This window comes from Nomascus leucogenys, chromosome 3 (assembly GCF_006542625.1).
Source record: "Nomascus leucogenys isolate Asia chromosome 3, Asia_NLE_v1, whole genome shotgun sequence".
Taxonomy (NCBI): Eukaryota; Metazoa; Chordata; class Mammalia; order Primates; family Hylobatidae; genus Nomascus; species Nomascus leucogenys.
The window spans coordinates 60,645,384-60,667,938 of record NC_044383.1 but is presented as its reverse complement, the minus strand read 5'-3'; the positions used below and the strand labels follow the sequence as shown (position 1 = coordinate 60,667,938).

The window sequence follows — 22,555 nt, the reverse complement described above, 5'->3', positions numbered from 1 at the left end:
TCTCTTTTCTTGTTGACACTTTTTTCCTCTTCTGGTTTCAAATGAAAATTTAAATATGATAAGAGGAAGTGGTATAATGCATGACATTTCATACTGAAGCCAAAGGAGCTTAATAATAAATCCTTGGCTCAACCCAGAAACATAGATTCAGCTGTCACCATTTCTAAACAAAGTTAGAGGTTATTGTGTAATATACTGCTAATTTTTCATGCTGTGAAAATTAAGTAAAATGGTGTTTGACTTCCTTCCTGTTTTCAATCAACTTTTTGGTAGTCCCTTTTAGGACCCAGATTTAGAAGTGAGGTATGGTAATAAAATTGAGCTACATTCTGGGCTGACAAAAGGAATTGGTAATTTTAGAATGTTTTAAACATATAAAACATAACAGCAATGTAAATTCAAAATTGGAAGTGTTCTTATTATCTTCTTGGCCTTGCTTATTCCAGTAATCCATTCTAAACACAGGTATATGCCATAATTTCTGGTAGATGTTTTTATACGTACATAACTTTTAAAATGTTCTTGTGAAATGTTTGTAATGCGGTGGTCACTTGTAAGCATTGGGGGGGGGCGGATCAGAGGAGATGACAGGAAGTCTAAAAAAAAAATTAGGGGGGGGGGGGGAGTACGGAGGGGAGGGAGGGGAGGGGGGAGTCATACGAATTGCGCATGACTCATAAGAAAAAAAAAAAAAAAAAAAAAAAAAATTTGTACTTGCCTGATTAGGATTTTCTTACATTGGATACTCAATAAGTATTTTGACCCTGAATTTCTCAATGACAAAAGCTGTAAAGAAACCATGGTAAAGAAAAAGACCTCCTAGAGTTTTTCTGGACTGAGCTATTTTTTTCCAATAGATAAATATCTTCCAAAAATGTATTTATAGTCATTACTTATAAAAGTAATGTTACTAGAAATAGTTGGTTTTGCCATCTGTAATTTCGGTCCAATATAGACTAAAGTACCCTGACCATAGTTATTTTTCCCACATGCTGAGAAACTGAGAAACTAACCTGGCAGGGTTCCAAACTTTCAAAGGTAATTGTTTATTAAAACAATAACAGGTAGTTTGAGACGTATCTTCAATCTTGCTTCAGAATAAGGGATTTGCTACAATGTGATTTCAGTATTTCTTAACCAGTGGACTGAAATTTTTATTTGCTTCTCACAATAGCATGAATTGCCTCCATAGAGCTAGTTTGTCTACTCTTATGTTACAAGGAGTGTATCACAAGAAGTCAAAGAAGGAAGGAGATGAAACCATAAAATGGGATGGTGCATTCAAAGAAGAACCAAGAGAAAACCCCAGACAGAAAAACAGCAAAACCAGTATTTCTGTATCGTTGCAGAGGACTGGAATATGTGGTTTCAGAGTTGGAAGGGAGTCTGTGGTATAGGTCATCTGCTTTTCTGATGGTAATGAGCTGCTAAAAATACATGGTCACTTAGCTAACAGAGGCTTCAATGCTTCTTAGCAATTCCACATTATCTAGCTCTTTAATTCTCGGCGAAGAGAATTTCCAGTCGGCTCACAGGTACTCAAACCTCTGATCTCCCTAGGACATCTTTAACTTTTGCATCTGACCCAACTGCTTCTCCAAAAAGAATTTAGTAGCCATAACAGACTGAGATTATCTCACCTTCCTACCATAAAATATGCTAATTTATTTACATCAACACCCAGTTTTTCTTCCTTTCTACTTGTTTCAAATCAAGAGGGGACCCTTCTTTTTATTAAATTTCAGTCCTTCTCATGTGCTTTAGATTTCATTTCCATACAACCTCTCCAAAACTTGATGCAATCAATTGTCTCTCACTCCTGATTCATCAGTTTCTCTATGTCATTCTTCTTTTAGTATTTAAACATGCTTTAATATTTCCCATTTAAAAAACAACAACAACAACAACAACTCATACCCACATCCTTTTTTGCAGCTTTAATTTTAAGATACTGATAACTACTGCTCATAATTATTGAGAACTTAGTATATGCCAGACATATTCTATGACCTTCCTTTTATCAACTTGTTTGGAGAAAGGTGAGGGGAGCTCACCATTTCACTTCTGCCAATGGAAGTGGAGCCAGCAGAGGGCTGACTCCCCACAGGAATCTCACTCTTTCCCTGATCATCTGGGAAAGAGTGAGCGATGGCACCAACTAGGATCATGAAAACGGAGAAGTAAGTGGAGTTTCTATATCATTATTAGATGCCATCAAATAGGAATTGGTGATTGACTGGATGTGAGGGAAATACAAGGATGATGTCCAAGTTCCTGGTGGGAATGATAATGTTTTTTCACTGAAAGCAAACACAGAAGGAAGAACTTCCTTAAGGAGAAAGGCAGAGTTCATTTTTGGAGATAGTAGGCTTGAAATAGCTGAGGTTGGATAGCTCAGAGATAGGCAAATAGGGATTTGAAATATAGGCACAAATGGAATCAACCAATCTCAGGGTTGATTGGTGCTTTGTTATAGAAGTCCTTTGAAATCTCCATGAATTGTCACACCTAGAATTCCATAACAGGCCCAATGGTGTCATTTAGTGTAATTCAATTGTAGTGGTTGTTTAAAAAAGGAGGCATTTTTCTCTTAGGTGTCTAGAGAGGTCTGAGGACAGGATTAAATGATAGCCTGCCTTCTTCCTGCACCCCACCATGGCAGCATTACTTTGTTTTTGTTTAAAAAAATACATTTTATTTTTCAAAAGTTCATCCTAAATATTAATTATCTGATATCATTTTCATAGCAGATTCTATAAAGAAGTATATTAGTTCTAATATCATTATAGATTAAACACATGAATGCATAGCAGAATGTTCCATGTGTGTTATTCTTTTGAGAACTTTAGGAACTGCCCAAGTCTAGATAAATTACTGTAACGGGTTGAGAATATGTATGGATTGTTATTATTGTTAATACTTTTGAGAATTTGCCAAGTACTAAACACTTTACACTTATTATAAGCAATTTTAGGGTAATCCTACATTGTAGGTATTTTTCATTCCCATCTTACAAATGAAAGAGTGAGGGTGTGAAAAGTATGATAATTTGCACGAGGTCACACATTTGGTAGCTTTAGTTACCAGCAGTCAGTCCATGACTGTCTAAATTGCTTATTCTTTTTTTTTTTTTTTTTTTTTGAGACGGAGTCTCGCTCTGTCGCCCAGGCTGGAGTGCAGTGGCGCAATCTCGGCTCACTGCAAGCTCCGCCTACCGGATTCACGCCATTCTCCTGCCTCAGCCTCTCTGAGTAGCTGGGACTACAGGCGCCCGCCACCACACCCGGCTAATTTTTTGTATTTTTAGTAGAGACGGGGTTTCACCGTGGTCTCGATCTCCTGACCTCGTGATTCGCCCGCCTCGGCCCCCCGAAGTGCTGGGATTACAAGCGTGAGCCACCGCGCCCAGCCCTAAATTGCTTATTCTAAACCCTGGATGCACATTAGGATCACCTGAGGCACCTTAGCAATTCTATGCTCGGCTTCGCCCTAGACAGATGACATCAGAATGTTGGGGAATAGCTCTAATAGATCCCTAGTTGTTAGAGCTCCCCAGGTGATACCAACGTGCAGCCAACGTTGGGAAATACTAGCTTGACTCTAAAACCTACAATCTTTTTATACCGTGCTGCCCCTAAATCAAAAATTGTTTTCATTCCACATTGAAATAGTTCTGTGATACCAACAAGACCATTGATCAAACATGATAAACAGAATAAATAAATGTCTTCTTGATAGGAAAGCATTATCCTCTTCTGCTTTCAAAGTCATACAAGAAATATTTTCAAGGCCTAGAAATCTTAGCAACAGGGCTGCAAGATTTTGTTTGCTTTGCTTGTTGCAAGTTGAAAGCAATTTTATATTTGCATTATTATTATCCTTGGTTTTGAGTGACTATATATGGTGCTTGCAAGCTGGAAAGGGATATCTAAACACACCTGAGGGCACACACCTACTGAAAAGGACTTCCTCTACAGATAAAGAACATAGTGTAAATCAGTTCCTATCTTACAGTTTACAACATGGTTTTTACCCTTTGCTTATTTATTTAAATTGACAGATAAAATTGTATGTATTTATCATGTACAACATGATATTTTGAAATACATATACATTGTAGAATGGTTACATCTAGCCAATTAACGTAGGCATTACATCACATAGTTATCATTTCTTTGGTGAGGACATTTAACACTTTCCTCTGGTCTCTCCAGACATCTAAGAGAAAATGCTTCCTTTTTATGAACAACCACTGTCTTAGCATTTTGAAGTTTCTAAATTATTAGTAAAGCTTTCGTTAAATTCTTGGCGTTATCTAACAAGTGACTTAATTATATTTCATTTTGAATAAAATTGTTATTTTTTTAAGCCTGGAGATAACAGTATATAATGAAGCATCTGCTGTGTATGATGTACAAATGTTTGAATTCCCAAAGCTCACATTTCAAAAAATCAGATCTTGCTGTTATGTGTGACAAACTTTCCAAGATCTTCAAATTATGAACATGTTTTCCACTAGATGACATCTGTGGAACAGATTTTTTTCTCTGCTGACATATATCTAGCATTTTTTTCTTTTTAATAGTGATGCTTTATATGAATAGGAAATTATAAAAATTTAGCAAATAAGAGTTGTTTGAGATACTCACATTTAGAAATTGCTTTTATTGCTCCCTCATTCATCAGTCATTTTGTATCTCACAAAACTTTATATTGACAGTTTCTTCTGTTCAGAGTTAGTCTTGTGACAGATATTTTAATTATGTAGAAAATAACCTGCTTCAAAATTTTCACAAATTGAAGGTTGTATAGGGGGTTGAAGAGATGATGTTTCCTCATCATAACCTTGTGCCATACCTTGTAAGCAAGTACTGTAACTTGTATTCAATGATGAACCAAGAGTTTTCAAGAAAGAACTAAAGTCCATCATATCTTTTCTATTGATATTTTCCATAACATCCAAGGGAAAGAAAGCAGGGCCAAGTACTTAGGTCTATGAGAGAGGTTTTTCAGCTGTTTACAAATGACACTGCTATCAATGTAGCATGTCATAGCAGCTGTGGAAAAAGGGAGGTTAGGTGAAGTGATAATAACAAAAGGCTGCTGATTCAATTTTTATTGCCATCACATTTTTCATTTAATTTTATGAAATGAACCTTGTCTTCACAATGACTGTTGGTTTTAGTGATTCATTTCATTAATTGAGGTGCTTTATCCAGGTAACCTCAATTTGCACATGTGTTGATGGAGTTTATATAACCAAAAATATATTTGGAAATGGTGCATTTCTCTGTTTTAGTTGGTGGTGATTTGAACAATAAAGGCTCATGATTTAATATAATTTTTGTTTATTATAACATCTATTTATTTGTCACACACATACTTTTTATTTAAAAAATAACAGTACTGTTAAAGAATATGGATAATCATTAGAAAATTAATATTAGAAAATGAGACCCCTTTAAAGCACAAGGCAACATATTATAGTGGAAAGAGCACATGTGCTTCTTTATTTGCTGAGTGTGTAACTTCAGACAAGTTATTTAAACTCTCTGAGCTTCATTTTCTCCTTTGTAAAATATTTCCTGTACAGCATTGCTGCAAAATTAACGTTTAAGCAGAGTAGGTGCTTATAAGTTAGTTTTTTCATCATGTTTTAAGATGCAGTCAAACATCTTCAAATGTGCTTTTTTTTGCCAAATAAAAACTATCATTTATCAAGCGCTTACTATGTGTAAAGTTATGTATTACCTTTGTGCAAATCCCTATTTTAGCCATTATCTTATTTCATCTTCATAATAATTTATTTTTAGTCTGCAAGAGCTATGGTCTTCTGAATAATGTAAATATGCAGTTATTAATGCAGCCTTTAAAGAACTGTGGTCATCACCGAAATTTCTTTCCATAGCATAATTAATGAGTAAGGAGTTACTGGTGTGTCCAGAATTATATTGTAAATATATATACATATTTTATTCCATGTGAATAGCAAGATATATTTATTCTTAATTTATTTATTACAGGCAAATCAGGATGTGAATTGATGCAATTATCTAAAAAAATAATTGCTTTAGACAAACTAAATAATTAGTTTAGTTTGTCTTATATTGTTGAAATGTTACTATAATTGCAAATAATTATTGATTTCTTCATAAATACTGTAATTACAGTGTGCAAATATTGATACTCTTTAAGGATTTCTAAATAGTATCCTGAAGTGCTTCGCTTCAGTATTCTGTTTTTCATTTCTTCTAGCAAAAGCACGATTCTCTATATTTTATATCCCATTAATTTTTTTTGTATAATCTATCTGTCATAACAAACATGTTCTCTTTTGCTTTTTGAAAAACTTACAAGATAGGTATCTAATACTGCTTATTTTTAAGATGCTAACACCTTTAGCTCATTTATTTGAATGTTGGAAATAAGGTAAATATAGTATTATGTATATTTTTCTGAAATTATTGAAACCTTGCCAAGCAAAAAGCAGTAAATAGTTATATTTCATACTCTAAGAAACTCATCACTGCTGTAATAATAAAATAATATTTTTTCAAGTGAAATTAAAGAATAATTAATGTTTAAAAAATTTAATAAGACCGACTACTCTGATATATCTGATGAAAAATAGAAACAGACGAGTAACATTAGAAAAGGAAAAATGTATTTCTTAAAAGGTGTAAGAGAACATTACACACAATCATATATTGACACATTGAAATATGTAAGAGAAGTGGAAAACTTCCTAAGAAAACACAAATTTTCAAAACTAATTTAAAAAGTGAATAGACTAATGAGGGCTTTAATTAGAGAATTCTTGGTATTGTAGAATTTTAGATCTAGGAAAGCCTTTCACAACTGTATAATAAAACTCTCGTAATTTGTAAGTGAAAATATTGAGGTCCAAAGTTTTTGTGGCCTACTGAAAACATCCTATTAATTAGCTTTGGAAATTAGGAGGTCATGGGTGATCCCTGTGGGATAAAAGTTTAGGGGAGATGCTAGATGGCAAGAAGAAAAGAGGAGAGCAGGTAATATAGAAGTTGAAGTGTAGCTTAATCTTTCAAGAAGTTTGACCACAATTGGAGAAAAGAGAGAGAGAATAAACCAATAAGAACCAGTGAAAACAAACCAGAATAATGGACGGTTGGTTGGTTGGTTGGTTGGTTGGTTGAACATAGAAACTTCAACAGATTTGTAGGCTAAGAGATTGAGTACATAAGATAACTGAAGGAAGAGAATGTAGAGATGACTAAATATGGAATCAAGTGTAGTTACTATTTTTTGATATTAGATGTGAGAATAGTGGTTATCTTTGGGAGGCTTTGGGACTGGCAGGATGGAGATGTTCTAAATTTTTATCTTGATTACAGTTACATAGGTGTATGTATTTATACAAATGAATCAAGTTTTATTATAATATTTATTGTGGTTTAAACAGCATATTTATTTGTAAAAATTCGTTACTCTCTATGCATTAGAAGATAATGTCAGTTTAAAAATTTAGCCCACCAAATAGTAGTTACTATGTATCAAATCTTTACAACAATCCTATGAAGTAGGTGCTTATTATTATTCTCACTTTATAGTTGAGGAAGGGAGAAACAGAGATTTTAAGTAACAACCAGTAAATGAAGTAGTGTGCGAACCCAGGGTATGACACTGGGTGACACTATTACACTATCTCCTGAAAGGGGAGGGGCCTGCTTTGGAGAAGAAGGGAGTCGATGGAATTAGGGAGAAATTTCAATGTGGTTGGGCTAGTGAATATGAAGATATTAATAATATAGATGGTCTGTACCTCACCAATGATGTAGAAGGCAAGCCCATTTGATATAAGACAGTAAGGAGGAAAGCTGGGGCTTGAGAAGGATGAAAAAGACTGTGAGGATTAGACTATGGAATGAGCACAAAAGATTGTCAAAAGGCAGAGTAAGGTAATCAAGAAAGTCTCAAGTTCTGGGATCAGAGACAATATTTTAACCCCTTCTTCACACTCTTAACCAAGTGACGTTGGCCAAGTTGCTTAGTCTCTTCAATGCAAAATGGGGCTCACATGCAAAATGGGGCTGGTAATCATCTGACCACATTTTATTGTGTTTTATATCACTAGGAAGTCCCTCTATCCCACTTTCTTCTTTTTAAAATTTGTGTACTATTTTTTGCGTTTAATTTTTTCCATGATTTAGAATTGCCTTATCAAACTAAAAATAAAAAAAAATAGGATTTGATGGTAATTACATTGAATAAATTTATTGACTTGAGGGAGATTGACATTTGTATAATATTGTCTCTTAACTCATGTATATAATATAGTTTTCATTTATTCAAGTCTTCTTTTGTCTTTAATTAAATGTTAAAATTTTCTACAACAAATTCATGCACATTTTTCTTAAATTTATTCTAAGGCACTTTATAGTTTTTGTTTTTATTATGAATAGAACCTTTGAATTTATCTGATAATTGTCCCTTAACAATTTTGTTCTATATGTGCAATTTCTTTCTCAGCCCTTGAAGGACTTACATTTTTTTGAAATTTTTATTTTGCTCTTCCCTATTGTCTCTCCTCACCCCTTTGTCCTTTGTTTGCTGGACTTTTGTCTTTTTTCTATGTTGGAGGATTCTCAAATTGTCTCATTATTCTTGGCTGTTTATTCATATATATAAGCAAGGCCCTAAAAAGAGATTCATAGCTCTGTGTGGGTGAGTGGGCTTTTGAAAGGTAGGCTTCACAGTATGTACATCAAAGATGAACCAGTGTATGAGAGTTTTTTCCCTTTGGGCGAGAATATTAATCTCTGACATTCTGAAAGTAGAGGCAAAGGAGAAAGGAGAGGAGGAGGGTCCTATGGTTTAATACATACACTTGTTCCTGCTTGTACACCTATCCACTAGTGAGATTGGTATCTGACTTCAGAAACCAACCCATTCGATTTCTCCAGAAACTAATCTTCCGTGTGACAATGCTGAGCTGCGTTGGCTAGAGAAGGAAACACAAAGTTTCAACTATTCTGTATGTAGATTTTTCAACGAACCATTCTTTTTCAGCCCCATATAAAACTGCGTAAGCCTTCTGTTTCTCGTCCCCACATTCAGAAGGTCCACAGAGTGAATAAGCTTTATTACAAACAACATTTCTATTACCCACCCCCTGCCCTGCCACCCTATAAGCAGGTAGGCTATAACTTTCTCTACCACTCATTGTCAGTTAAACCTTTCCTCAGAATCATCTGAATTTGTCAACACCTTGGGTTCATGGTGTCTACTGCCTATTATTTTTTCTTAGTGACTTAATAATTTGGTCATTTTAGTGTGGTTTGGGAGGTAGAAGACAAATCGGTAATGTTTAATTAAAAATTTTGGACTACATTTTCCAAATGACATTGTTGCTAATATAGAAAACTTAGATTTGTTTATTGATCTCAGTGTATAGGAAATAAAATTGTATATGTTGATCTTACATCCAACCACCCCATTGATTCTTTGTACTATTCCTAATAGTTTAAAAATTGATTATTTTTGGATTTTCTAATAAGGAGATATATTATCTGCAATGACAACAATGTGTATCTTTATTATTGTCTTTTCTTGTATTGCTTTCGTGAGAAACTCTTGTACAACTTAGAATAATAGAAGTGATGGTAGACATCCTCCTCTTATTCATGACTGATGGACATTAATCTAGTATTTTACTGTTACAGATGATTTTCATTACAAGATTTCAAAAGATGATCTTTATTAACTAAGAATGTTCACTTCAATATATAATTTCCAAATAACGTTTTTTAAAAGTATTATTTGGGTTCTGAATTATATCAAATGCTTTCATGTTTATTAATGTGGCCATATGATTTCTCTTCTTCAATCTGCTAATGTAATAAATTATAGGGAGGTTATTTTTTATGTTGAATCACCCCACATTACTGGGCCCATTCTGATTTGATACTGATTTATTATCCTTTTACTGTATTTCCAGATATAATCTTTTATTTAGTAATTTCACATTTATAAGTGGAAGTGGCTTACAGCTTTCTTGCTCATTTCAATATCAATGTCATGCTAGCCTCCTTATAAAATGAGTTGGATACTTCTAATCTTTCTCTTTGACCTGGAAATGGTCATGTGAATTTGGATTTGCTTACATTTGTTAGAATTTGCCTGTTGGTGTATGGAAAATGATACTGAAATGATACTGAAAGTGATCCTGAAAATGATACTGAATCTCTACTTTTTTTGAAGGACTACTTCTTCCATTATGACTCCATTGTATCTGTTATTAGTTTTATCTCTCATAATTTATGTTTTACCAGAAAAATGTCCATTTTATGTAGCTTGTCAAGGGTGTGTGTGTATATATATATGTATGTATAACTATATATGTATAACTATGTATGTATGTATAACTATATAGATATGTATAACTATTTTCATTCCTAATCTTATTTATTTTGCTTTTTCTCTCACCTTTAAATATCATCACAATGGCCAAGGTTTCGCTGCTTTATTGGTCTTTCAGAGTCAGCTTTGGCTTTATAGACGGATTTTACTGTTTTTTTAAATTTTCTGGTTTGTTAATTTCCAATATTATCTTTTTAAAATCTATTCCTCTGATTTCTTTAAGTAGCCCATTAATTTTCATCTTTCTCTTGTTTTCTGTTTAAGGCTATAAATATTCTATTATCATAGCAAAATTTCACAAGTTTTCATATATATGCTGCCATAATTGTTATTCAGTTCTAAATAGTTTATAATTTAGAGCTTTAGTTTCTCTTTAATTGATTATTTAAAAGCTTTTTCCTCCAAAAGGTGCAGAATTTTAATTATGATTTCTAATTTTGTTACATTGTGTTCTGTGAAAATGTCCTGTGTATTATAAACTTTCTTGAATTTATTTGATTTCACTTTCTATCCTAAGAGGTCCCATTTCTATATTAAAAATCTAGACATGCTCTGTTTTTTTATGTATAATATTACAAAGAAAGAATGTTAACCACTTTTATTTATTGCATTATAATCATCAATATTATTCTTTCCTCCATTTTTGGTTACTTTCTGAGAGCTGTATGTTAGGTCCATAATTATAATTTTAGTTTGACAGTTCATCTTTGCAGTTTTCTCAGTTTTTGCTTCATATACTTTGAAAAATTATTATTGTTCTCATAAACATGTGTTCCCTCTGTATCTTCTTTGTGCCTTGATCCTTTTATTAGTATGAAAAGTCCCTGTTCATCATTTTTATTTTTCTGCCAATACTAACATTGTGACATCTGGTTTTCACATGTTAGTATTTGCATAAGCTAGCTCTTTTCATCTCTGTTCTCTATCTTCCTGTGTCAGTCTTTGGGTTTGAAGTATGTCACATAATTACATTACTGGAATTAGGCTTTTTTCATCCAATATGAAGGTTTCTAACTTTTAACAAGTAAATACAAAGTATTACCATTTATTGTGATTTTTGATGTTTGGAATTATGTTTATTTCCTTACTTTATTTTCTATTTCTCATGTTTTCTAGTTTGTTGTCCTCTTGCTTACCTTTAATTCAACAGAAAGATTTTTCTTAGTTCAGTTTTTTCTGCTATTTTACAAATGTATTGTTATTATTTTTTGTGGTTACTGAAACATTTTTAACTAAATGTTCAAGTGTATTTTTCTATAATCTAGAATTAATCAGTATCTCATCCCTGAGAACATCTTAAAAAAGAGGTTTAGAATACTTTTATTTTCCTCTGCTCCCTTGCAACTCTAATCTCTCTCATCTTTGAACCCTTCCTGATATTATTTTCAATTTTATATCCACATGGCTATATTTTTAAAATTATATAAATTTATGTAAAATAAACATTCATTTAGACTTATTATTTTCTTTTTTAAACTATTTATTTATTTGTTTATTTTTAATTATTATTTTAAGTTCCGGGGGTACACGTGCAGCTTTGTTACACATGGAGACTTACTACTTTCTTTGCTATCCATCACTTCTTTTATCTCATTCCCTCCTCCTGGACTTCTTATTGTTAGTGGTTTATATTGTCTAACAATTTTTTCAAAGAGGATCTTGAGGTAATTAACTTCAAAGTTTCTTCCAGTTTAAAAAATATCTTTCTTTATGCCTCTCTCTTGAACAGCGGCTTGGCTGGTTGTAGAATTCTATCTTCAAAGTTATTTTCTCTTAGAATGTTGAGACTCTCTTTCTACTGCCTTCTTGTACCCTGGGTTGCTTGCAAAGAATCTGATGTCAGTCTGATTCTGAGTTCTTCGTCAATATCTTTCTTTTTACTCTGATAGCTTTTAAGATCTTTCTCTTTATTCTCTGTTTTCACAGATTTCATCAAAGTATATGCGCGCATGCACATGTGTGTGTGTGTGTGTGTGTGTGTGTGTGTGATCTTCAGTCTCTCCTACAGCCAGGAGAATTTTTAAAGTGTTTTGAGAAAAATTTCTGTAATATATCTTTAAATGCTACCTTTCCCCCAATTTTCCTGATTTCTGCCTTCTGGAAATACTTTTAAACAGACTTCAGAACTTCTGTATCATCCATGCATCATGACCTTTCTACTTCCCATGTCTTCATTCCTGCTCCCAATACCTAACTTTGGGCTATGGTACCCATAGTCAATCTGTTCTTTATATACTTTTGTTTTCAAGGAATTTCTCACAGTCTCTAGTCCATCACAGTTAACACTTCTTATTTTTCCTGTTATTTTAAGCAATCTCTTCTATTGTGTCTAGGAATTTGGTGTGAAGGGTGTACATGAGAGTGTTAGGGAAAAACAGTGCTCAGTTTGACAACTTAAATCGATTTTCAAGTTCTGAAATGTTTGCCAATAACATTCATCAGCTGTGATACTGATGAGACCAGTTTGGGGTTTGGCAAGGCAGGAAGATCAGAATAATTGAATGATGAACTTGAAACGCTAGTGAGTCTCACATTTGGAAAGGTGAACTGTGAGGCTTAGCCATAGTGGAAGTCGACACATGGAGACATTTGAATAAAGAAAAACGTAGGACCAAAGGTCAAAAAAGTGAGTCCAGTGATAGTGATAATTGAACAGTTGCCAAGATATGAACCTCATTCTGGAAAAGGAGATTCAGGATTTGAGGCTTGTAAGTGGAAAAAACCCTAGTACTGAGGGGATCTAAGGGATGATTGATCACTGGGGGCTTGCTGATGTGGATTTGGGTTATGTAGGAGAAGAGATCAAACAATACTGAGCCCTGAACACTAGAAAGGCCAGTTTTATGGAAGCTGATGTATCATTTGTGGAAAATAATAAAGTTCACTTGAAAATTGCTATTCATAAAAGTTGTATTGTAAAGACTTTTGCAACTTAGCCAATATGACATATAAGTAGAAAAATCAGTGTGTGTTTCCTTGCATGGAGTGTTTGATTTTTTTTTAACTTTTAAGTTCAGGGGTACATGTGGATGTTCGTTACGTAAGTAAATGGGTGTTATGGAGTCTGGTTGTACAGATTATTTATCACTTAGGTATTAAGTCTAGTATCCATTAGTTATTTTTCCTGATCTCCTTTCTCCCTCCCTCCACCCTTCGATAGGCCCCAGTGTCTGTTGTTCCCCTCTGTGTGTCCATGTGTTCTCATCATTCGGCTCCCACTTATAAGTGAAAACATGCAATATTTGGTTTTCTGTTCCTTAGTTTGCTAAGAATAATGGCCTCCAGCTCCATCCATGTTCCTGCAAAGGACATGATCTCGTTCTTTTTTTATGGCTGCATAGTATTCCGTGTTGTATATGTACCGTATTTTCTTTATTCAGTCTATCATTGTTGGGCATTTGGGTTGATTCCGTGTCTTTGCTATTATTAATACTGGTGCAATGAACATACACTTGAATGTGTCTTTATAATAGAAAATTTTATATTCTGTTGGGTATATACCCAGTAGTGATATTGCTGGGTCAAATGATATTTCTGTCTTTAGGTCTCTGAGGAATCACCACACTGTCTTCAACAATGACTGAACCAATTTACAATCCCACCAACAATATATAAACCTTCCTTTTTCTCCACAACCTCAGCAGCATTTGTTACTTTTTGGCTTTTTACTAATAGCCATTCTGACTGATATGAGATGGTCTCTCACTCACTATGGTTTTGATCTGCATTTCTCTTAATGGTCAGTGATGTTGAGCATTTTTCATATGCTTGTTGGCAGAGTGTTTGATTTTATACTAATTCTTCACATGATGAAGCAAAGTGTAGCTCCTTTTTTTCTATTTTTCAAGATCATAGATTTTGCGATGCTCTTTATATATGGTTGGTTTTGCAACTTAAACCTCTTTAGTTCACATGTACACATTCCTTAAGTTGAGATAGCTTACCTCCATACTTGGAGCAACTTAAGGATAAATAATTTATCCAGCTATTGTAGAATACTATTGTCTGAAGAAATAGGCCTTATTTCTTTAGCTACAACACATTTCCCCATAGTCTGTGGCCATATTATTGTCCAAAGAGACATGATTATTGAAATAAATGTCAGTGGCTCAAAATTACATGTGCTTCAATTTGTATTAGAATTAAAGTGAATACCAGGGAGTTTTGAAGTAATGAACACAATATACAGAAAGTAAATGTTAAAATCTCTGTACTCAGACATTGAACACTTCATTATTTCTTATAAAATTTCAGTACACCAACATTTAGGGTCTAACATTTCAACATATTTACACTTTGATATAACTCTTTATTGACAGTTTAAAAATAGTGATGGACTAGCTTTGCTAGTGCATACAATTTAGTTGAAACAAACACGTGGAGGAAGATGAAAGGGTAACTAATGACTTAGAAAGGTTATCTAGTCTTTGGATAGCAAGTGGAAGAGTTGTCTTTGGAATTCAAATGGATTGTCCACTATAGATCAAAAATAAGCAAACCAGTCAGCCTGCAGATATTTAAGCCGTAAATTAGAAAAAATAAAAGTCTTAATGTGTCAAGAATAGGAAGAATTACAATCGGTTAAAGCTACTGCATTATACCTGAGACTAGAGTATAGGTTTGAGGAAGTGCTCAAGAAATCCATGATTTTATCACCTTTATAAGCAGAAACAAGTACTAAATAGGTTTAAGTACTACATGAAACAAAGATTCACATGCTGAAAAATTGTTTTGTTTTACTACTGCTTATAATAATGATGATAATAGTCATATTTGGTTGGGCACTTGCTGTATACCTAGCACAGTGCTACTCAGCTTCTTAACATTATCTGTCGTCATTTACACAACCTGGTGGATAAACATGCTGAAGTTCTTTTTATAGGATTAGAAGAACTGGCAAACTAAGTCAACATCTGGTGAAATTTAACAAAATTAACAAATCCTATGGATAATTTGGGCCAAAAAATTCTAGTAAGATATTCTGCATTAGCAGTGGATGGTGGTAGAGATGAGAAGATATGGGTTATGGTTTTATTTCTTTGTATTTTTTTTTATAATTTTTTAAATTCTACTGTCTTTGTTTTGCCATTTTCCACTTTTAAAAACGGTAAGACTGAGAATGACTGACAAAAGAACAAATTAGTCCTGTTATTGATTCTGGTTTATAAAGACTTGCGTTTCAACAGGATTTATAAAGAAATTATACCAACAGTGAAAAAAGTAGCAACCTTTACCAAAATGAACCTGCTGATCTTTTGCTGATGAGTCACAACTAATGATAAGCACATTCAAGGTGATTAAGTTACATGAAGAAAAATATCTATAAAATCTTAGCCCTGTACTGCTGGTGACATGATTAGCTTTTCAAAATTATTTGATGAGGACACACATTGCAAAGTAATAGTATAGAAACATTGTATTAAGTACTTTAAAATACATATGTTATTTTTGTACTATGTTATTAGCCAAACCTCATTTTGTACTTTGCTGTTACACGTTGAATATCATGCATGTATAAGAGCAAACTAATTTTTTCTTTTGAAAGACTGTTACTCTTACAGATATAATTTTAACATCGATACAGATAAAACAATAAAGAATGATTATCTGTTAAAAGGGAAGAATAAAGAATGTAGCCAAAATAATTATGCAAGATGTCTGTAACAAATTAAACCAAAAAAAAGAGAATTTTCATAATTATGTTTGTAAAAATTCAAGGAAAACAGTAATTTTAATCTCCCTTGAGTTCAAATTTACATTCAGTGTTCTTCTCATAAAAAATTAAGGGCAAAAATGAAATTAGACTTTCTTTCCATTGTAAATACTGTATAGAGCATAAAGACTACAGGGTTTATAATTTCTGTAAATAATTACTCTTGTCACTGAGGAGAAGTAGATATTTGAAATAAAAGCAATGAATCAGAGATTAACAATCCTCTGAAGAACATATCATTTTTCCTCTCCCAGGTTCAATGTGAGTCTTTTGGTTTGTTTGTTTCCACAGAGTATCTGCACAACCACCACTGCATTTTTGCACTTTTTCTTCCTGGCTTCATTCTGTTGGGTTTTGACTGAGGCGTGGCAATCATATATGGCTGTAACTGGAAAAATTAGGACACGGCTTATAAGAAAACGCTTTTTGTGCCTTGGATGGGGTAAGCATATTGATATACACTTTCGTGCTCTTCTCACAATGACGTTGAACACATATTATAAAGCAGTCACGAGTGATTAGACACAGGCTACTTTGTGTCTAATTTAATCTATGGAAGTGAAAATACATGAGCTGGTCAATTTTGAACATTCATTGGTCATTTGGAACTTTAAAAGGAAGTAAGTATTGAATGCTCATTTAGCTAGTCAGTTAACATTCAACAATGTCTAGATAGTGTGAAATGAGACCCTGAGATACCTAAACACAGAAAAACAGTGCCCTCTGTTAATATTTTCTGAAAGTGCAAAATACCTTAAAATTTTCAAGGCCTAATGTGTGATGGTTCACTAGGCATGTACTCCCACCAAGAAAACTTAGAAGATTTCATTTCAAGAAATCTCAAAGCAATTAAAGAATAAAAGCGATTCATTTCATAGGGAGAACACCATTTAGAGAATTAATGAAGCCTCACAGCTTGTCAATGTGGTCCTCAAAAGTAGAAACATAGAATTGCTGACAGACTGAGAATTAATTCTTTACTTGTGTTTATTAAGAAGTTTCTCTCAAATTGCCTCACAACATGGACATCTCAAAGATCTATATTATAGGGCCAACTCTAATGATAGCCTACTTAATTTAAGAAGCTACTTTTAGAAAAAGCCCAAATATACAATAATATCTACTGTATTAGAAGACTGGCGTATGGGATGCTAGGAGGAACCTGGGAAATTGCAAATAAGTGTACTTATAACAATTCCAGAGTAATTTAGGCTGGAAAAATATGATCAAGAACACTTAAATATTATTCATTAGGTTTCAGCAAGGTCTATGATGTCTAGCTAATATATTAGGACTTTATCCACAGACGAATGGAAAAGCAGTTAATAAGAAGTTGAAGAGTAGGCCAGACATGGTGGCTGACACCTGTAATCCTAGCACTTTGGGAAGCTAAGGCAGGTGGACGACCTGAGTGTGGGTGGGCTACCTGAGCACGGGAGTTCGAGATTAGCCTGAGCAACATGGCAAAACCCCATCTTTACCAAAAATGCAAAAAATTAGCCGGGAGTGATGGCACATACCTGTACTCCCAGCTACTCGGGAAGCTAAGGTGCGAGGATTGCATGAGCCTGGGAAGTGGAGGTCACAGTGAGCCAAGATCACACCACAACACTCCAACTTGTGTCACAGAGTGAGACCCTATCTCACACCAACACAAAAGTTGAAGACTTTGTTCTACTTAGAATTTCATTAAAGTTTTGTCTAAATTTCATGACAAAGGCCTTCTAAAGTTGAGGTAGTATTTAAATCAAGGGACACTTTTGCCATGAATTAGTACCATTCGAAGAAATACAGGATACAGGTAAAAGAACACATTTTTTGATGAAGACTAAAACATGGTGATTTTCAAGATTGGTGACTACCTTGTTTAAAATTATTACTAAAGATTTTGAGGAGAGGGTTCACAGACAGTCTCCATATTTACAGCTAATATTAAATTACTCTAGGTAGCAAAAACCTAAACTGATGGTGCTGAAGTATCAGAAAGTTTATGGGTTGGCAGAATAGTTGTGTATGTGTTTCATTATGGACAAGTACAATATAATGAATCTAGAAAAAATTTAATCTAAATTGTATGAAATAAATATATTAATTCTTCAGTTATAACCCATGAGGGATTTTTTTTCCTAATGAACTTGGTCCAGTCAATCAGAAAAAATCAACAAATGACATGTGTGGAGGAAGAGGAGGAGGAGGGACAAGAAGAGGAGAAACAGAAGGAGGAAAGCGAAGAGGAGGAGGAAAGGGAGGATAAGGATGAGGAGGGGACTATATATTTATAATTTTACATACATATATATAGTCACCAGTGTTTGTTTAACACTATGGTGTGTCCTTCTGAGATGTTTTCCATAGTTCTTGTCATTAAATCTCATGAAGGAATGTGATGCCACTAGAGAAGGCTCACAGAAGAAAGAGAATAGCAGGAAGTATGTGAAATGATAGTAAGAAAGAAGACAGGCAGAGGAGATACAAGAAGATGATCAGATGATGGATTTTTCAAACGGAAAAGGCAAACATGATCTTCCTGAAAAGAAGGCATAACCAAAACTTAAAAAAAAATCTTTAAACAGCATAGATTAGAGACTCTACCAAAATACAGGGAGGTTCCATTGAACTTGAATGAGGTAAGTGTAATTCCCATAAACGTAAACTAAAAGAAGATGCTAGCTCAGAATTGGAGCAGGTATGTAGGTAATTGAACTCCCTGTTTCTACATTCTTGTTATTATAAGCAAATTATAAAGAAAGTGTTAACTGATAAGATATATGTTTTTTTCTATCTTATTATAAGTACAGCTTGATGTGGATCAATATGTGGCCAATGGAATGTTCCACTTCTCCGATATTACATCATACCAGAACATTTTTGCCTTTCTGATTTTATAACTATAAATTTCCTTTTTAACAGTGTAAACCCCTAGGGAAAAAATAACTTAAAAGATGTACTAAATCTCTGTTATTACTTCCATTTAAACCCATGTCAAATGTGGTGGTAACCTAGCAACACCAGAGAAGTGCAGTAAGTTAAAAGCTCAGGTACCTCTCTCATATGTTTCAACTTGAAAGAAATCCTGTAATAGAAATATACCTTGTGAAGTGACTCATCCAAAGATAGTTTTATCTAATTTGAGCATCTGGAGTTTGTTCTGGCTTTTCTTAGACCAGTATGCATAGTGGTTATAGCTAAATATGAATGCATGACATTGCTTTTCTTGCAGGTTTACCAGCATTAGTAGTGGCCACATCAGTAGGCTTCACCAGAACAAAAGGATATGGCACTGATCACTAGTAAGTCCATCCACAGCGATAAATCATGTTTATAATTTAACAAATCATCAAAGAGTCTTGGTTGGCACTGCTGATGGCTTGCACTTTATCATGGAATCATTAACAATGGTAGAAATTGCATTAGTAAGGAACAAATCAAGGCAGCTTAAATCGACGAAGTTAAGAAATAAATGTTGTGGCACTATTCAGAATCTTTGTTTTAGTTTCCCATTTCTTAATAAGACCAGCATATTTGGCTTTTAAAATATTTCAATGTTTATTGTGCATGCCCAATCTCAAATAAATTGAGAACTGGATAAGTCTTGACATACTTACTTTTTAGAACGTGGTGCTGCTGTGAGCTTCCAATTCCATTGATGATAATGTGTATTGTTATTAACCAAGTTTTGTCATGTTAGTTCAAGTTTTGTTGCTATGTTAGGGTAATGCATACTAAAAATTATAGATCAAGGGAACCAATGGATTTTACATTAGAAAATACTTGGACTGCGGAAGAAATTAAAAGGGAGAAAAGGTATATGATATTAGCTTATTTTATAGTGGTAGTGCTGATAAATTCTGTGAGAGAATTTGTGTTTAAATTTAACATTTTAAATCTAAACAATGCAATTTCATGTTTTATTTTATCTGCATCCAAGTTGAGGAGGCAGTTAAGAAGTGGGGAAAGAAATGTGCATCTTATTAAAAGCATATGTTTTAAAGCATGATGTTCTGTTTAATTATTTTAGGTTTGAGGTAGGAATCACTGCCAATTAGACCCTCTGGTATGTTCGTACAAATTGTAAACATACTGAGAGATATTATTTCACCTGTTTATCCTAAAGAAACTTCTGAAAAGTTTAAGAAGCTCCTGTCATCAGAGCATTTTTATGCAATCTATAGTATTTTAAAAAATTCTGATAGCATAGATGGCACAGTACGGGTTACTACAGCACTAGCACCTTAATTTATTACTTTTTACAACAGCATAATTATTGGTATACATCTATTTTTGGAAAGTCACTGTATTGAGAATATGGGAATAAGTAAGATTATATATATGATGGTTCTTACTTTCAAAGAGTTCATAATTAAAGTCCAATACAATACAATAAATAATGCATTTATTTTATAACTATAAATTTTTATAACAGTGTAAACCCCTAGGGAAAAAATAAAAGATATACTGAATCTCTGTTAGTATATCTTGAAAGATATAATAAACCTCAGTTTGAAGATTAGTTTACATAAAATTACAGTGGGAATTTAGTGGCCGAGATTAGTTTACACAAAAATAGAGTGGGAATTTAGTGGCAGTCTTAGAGACACAATCTAAAGTGTTCTGTCAGACTAAGGTTTTTTTTCCCCCAGGTATTTTATTTAACAATAGATATTAAAGTGGAAAAGTACAGGTTTATCTTTCTGCTGTTATGTCAAGGAGCAATAACTAAATGCAGACTTTGAATATACATACACATATTTGTGTATATCTATGCTGATATAGTATTTCTTTGTGTACATATATAATTAATTACTAGGTAAATATGTTTAAGATATAATTTACATAGAGTAACATTCACCCTATTAAGTGTATAGTTCTGTGAGTTTTGAGAAATACATAAGTCGTGTAACCACCATCACAATTAATATAGAGCAGTTTATTGTTAGAACAGATACAGAGCAGCTACTGTTCATTGTTACTGCTTTTGAAGGCAGCATGCTGATTCTGTAAGCTGAGAAGAAATAGTTAAAGGGTCAAATGTCAAAAAACAGGTGCATGAAATGGTGGCCATGACTTTTTGCATCAGCAGCCCCTCACACTTCCCTCATTTTCACTTTCCTGGATTCTGCATGGGCAGATGTGCCACCCTGCAAAGCCTCCGGTGTCAGCCCCATTCCCTCCGCATTTCCCTCTGCTGTGAGAAACTGTTTCTCCCCAGATGGATTATCTTGTCTCTATCAATGCAAACCTACATCTCTTGGTGAATTTAGTCATTGAAACAAACACAGCTGCACTTATTTTTATTCAAAAGCTTATCTTTAGGGAATTTTGTTAGTAGTTTGGTGAAAAAGTAAAATTAGAAGAAAAATAGCATGCAAATGTAGCTTAGCTTATCCATTCCCTGCAATGATGGCTTTTAAACCAATTTCTCCCAATATTTCAATGAGCTCGAGGAAGAGCAGGTAAATGGCACATCTAAAACTCTAAAAAATACACAGTTCTTGCTTTAAAGTACATTTGAAAAAATCCATAATGGATATAAAGCAGCATTTTATAAAATGTAAATAATACTCACGTTTGTAATGAGAGTAAATATAGAAACCTCACTGCAATAGTAATTTGTCTAAAATGTTTCAACTGCCTGAAAGTAAAACCTTATAATAAAACTTTCTTTTCAGTTAGATGTATATAGTATTTCTTACTTATGAAATGATATAATTCTAGTTTTTTTCTACATCTTCTATGTATTTTTTTTATTACAAATGTTTAACATGTGCCAAAATTCCAAGGCTAAATGTATAATGTAAGTTGTTTGTATCACACTTTAGTGGTCTAATGCTTGTCACTAATTTTTGTTAGTTCTTATTTAATGTTATTTTCAGCTGCTGGCTCTCTCTTGAAGGAGGACTACTCTATGCTTTTGTGGGACCTGCAGCCGCTGTTGTCCTGGTAAACATCAAAATCAACTTATTTTGTTTTCTTAGAAAAAAAAAAGACTACTTTCTTTCAATTAGAGTGTCAATTTTGATAATGTAGTTCTTGTGTAGAAATTTTAAAGTTCAATGGACTATTACTCTGACTGAATATCAATTGTTATTCAGCCTTTTATTATTCTAAAATATCCTTATTTTGAATACTGAAGAATATTAAACTGGGAGTGTGGTATTTCTCTTACAGTAATTTCAGATTTGTGAAGAAGTTCGAGTAAGTTTTAATGAATTCTTCCTCTTTAATGTATACAATCTCATCATTTACCATAATTTCACCTTTACACTATTCTGTACAATACATATGGTTATTACATATGGTTATTAATAGGGAAATCTCTTTAAGGCTGCCCCTATCAAATATCTAAAGGAAATATATTCTCGACCTCAGTGATACTGACATTTTGGATCATATGTTTGTTTGTTGCAGAGGCCGTCTTATGTGTTTTAGCAGGTTCAGCAACAT

The 22,555-nt window shown here is 33.5% G+C and overlaps 1 protein-coding gene across 3 annotated transcripts in view; it reads left to right on the top strand.

The window, feature by feature from the left end:
* The window catches only part of ADGRB3 (adhesion G protein-coupled receptor B3), a 753,297-nt gene that overhangs the window by 673,708 nt on the left and 57,034 nt on the right, over positions 1–22,555 (top strand). For all 3 annotated transcript variants that reach the window (XM_003271086.3, XM_003271085.3, XM_030809408.1), the window contains 3 exons: positions 16,403–16,553; positions 19,332–19,401; positions 21,985–22,051. In XM_003271086.3, the coding sequence (XP_003271134.1) occupies positions 16,403–16,553; positions 19,332–19,401; positions 21,985–22,051 (288 nt within the window). The remainder of the gene's footprint in view (positions 1–16,402; positions 16,554–19,331; positions 19,402–21,984; positions 22,052–22,555) is intronic.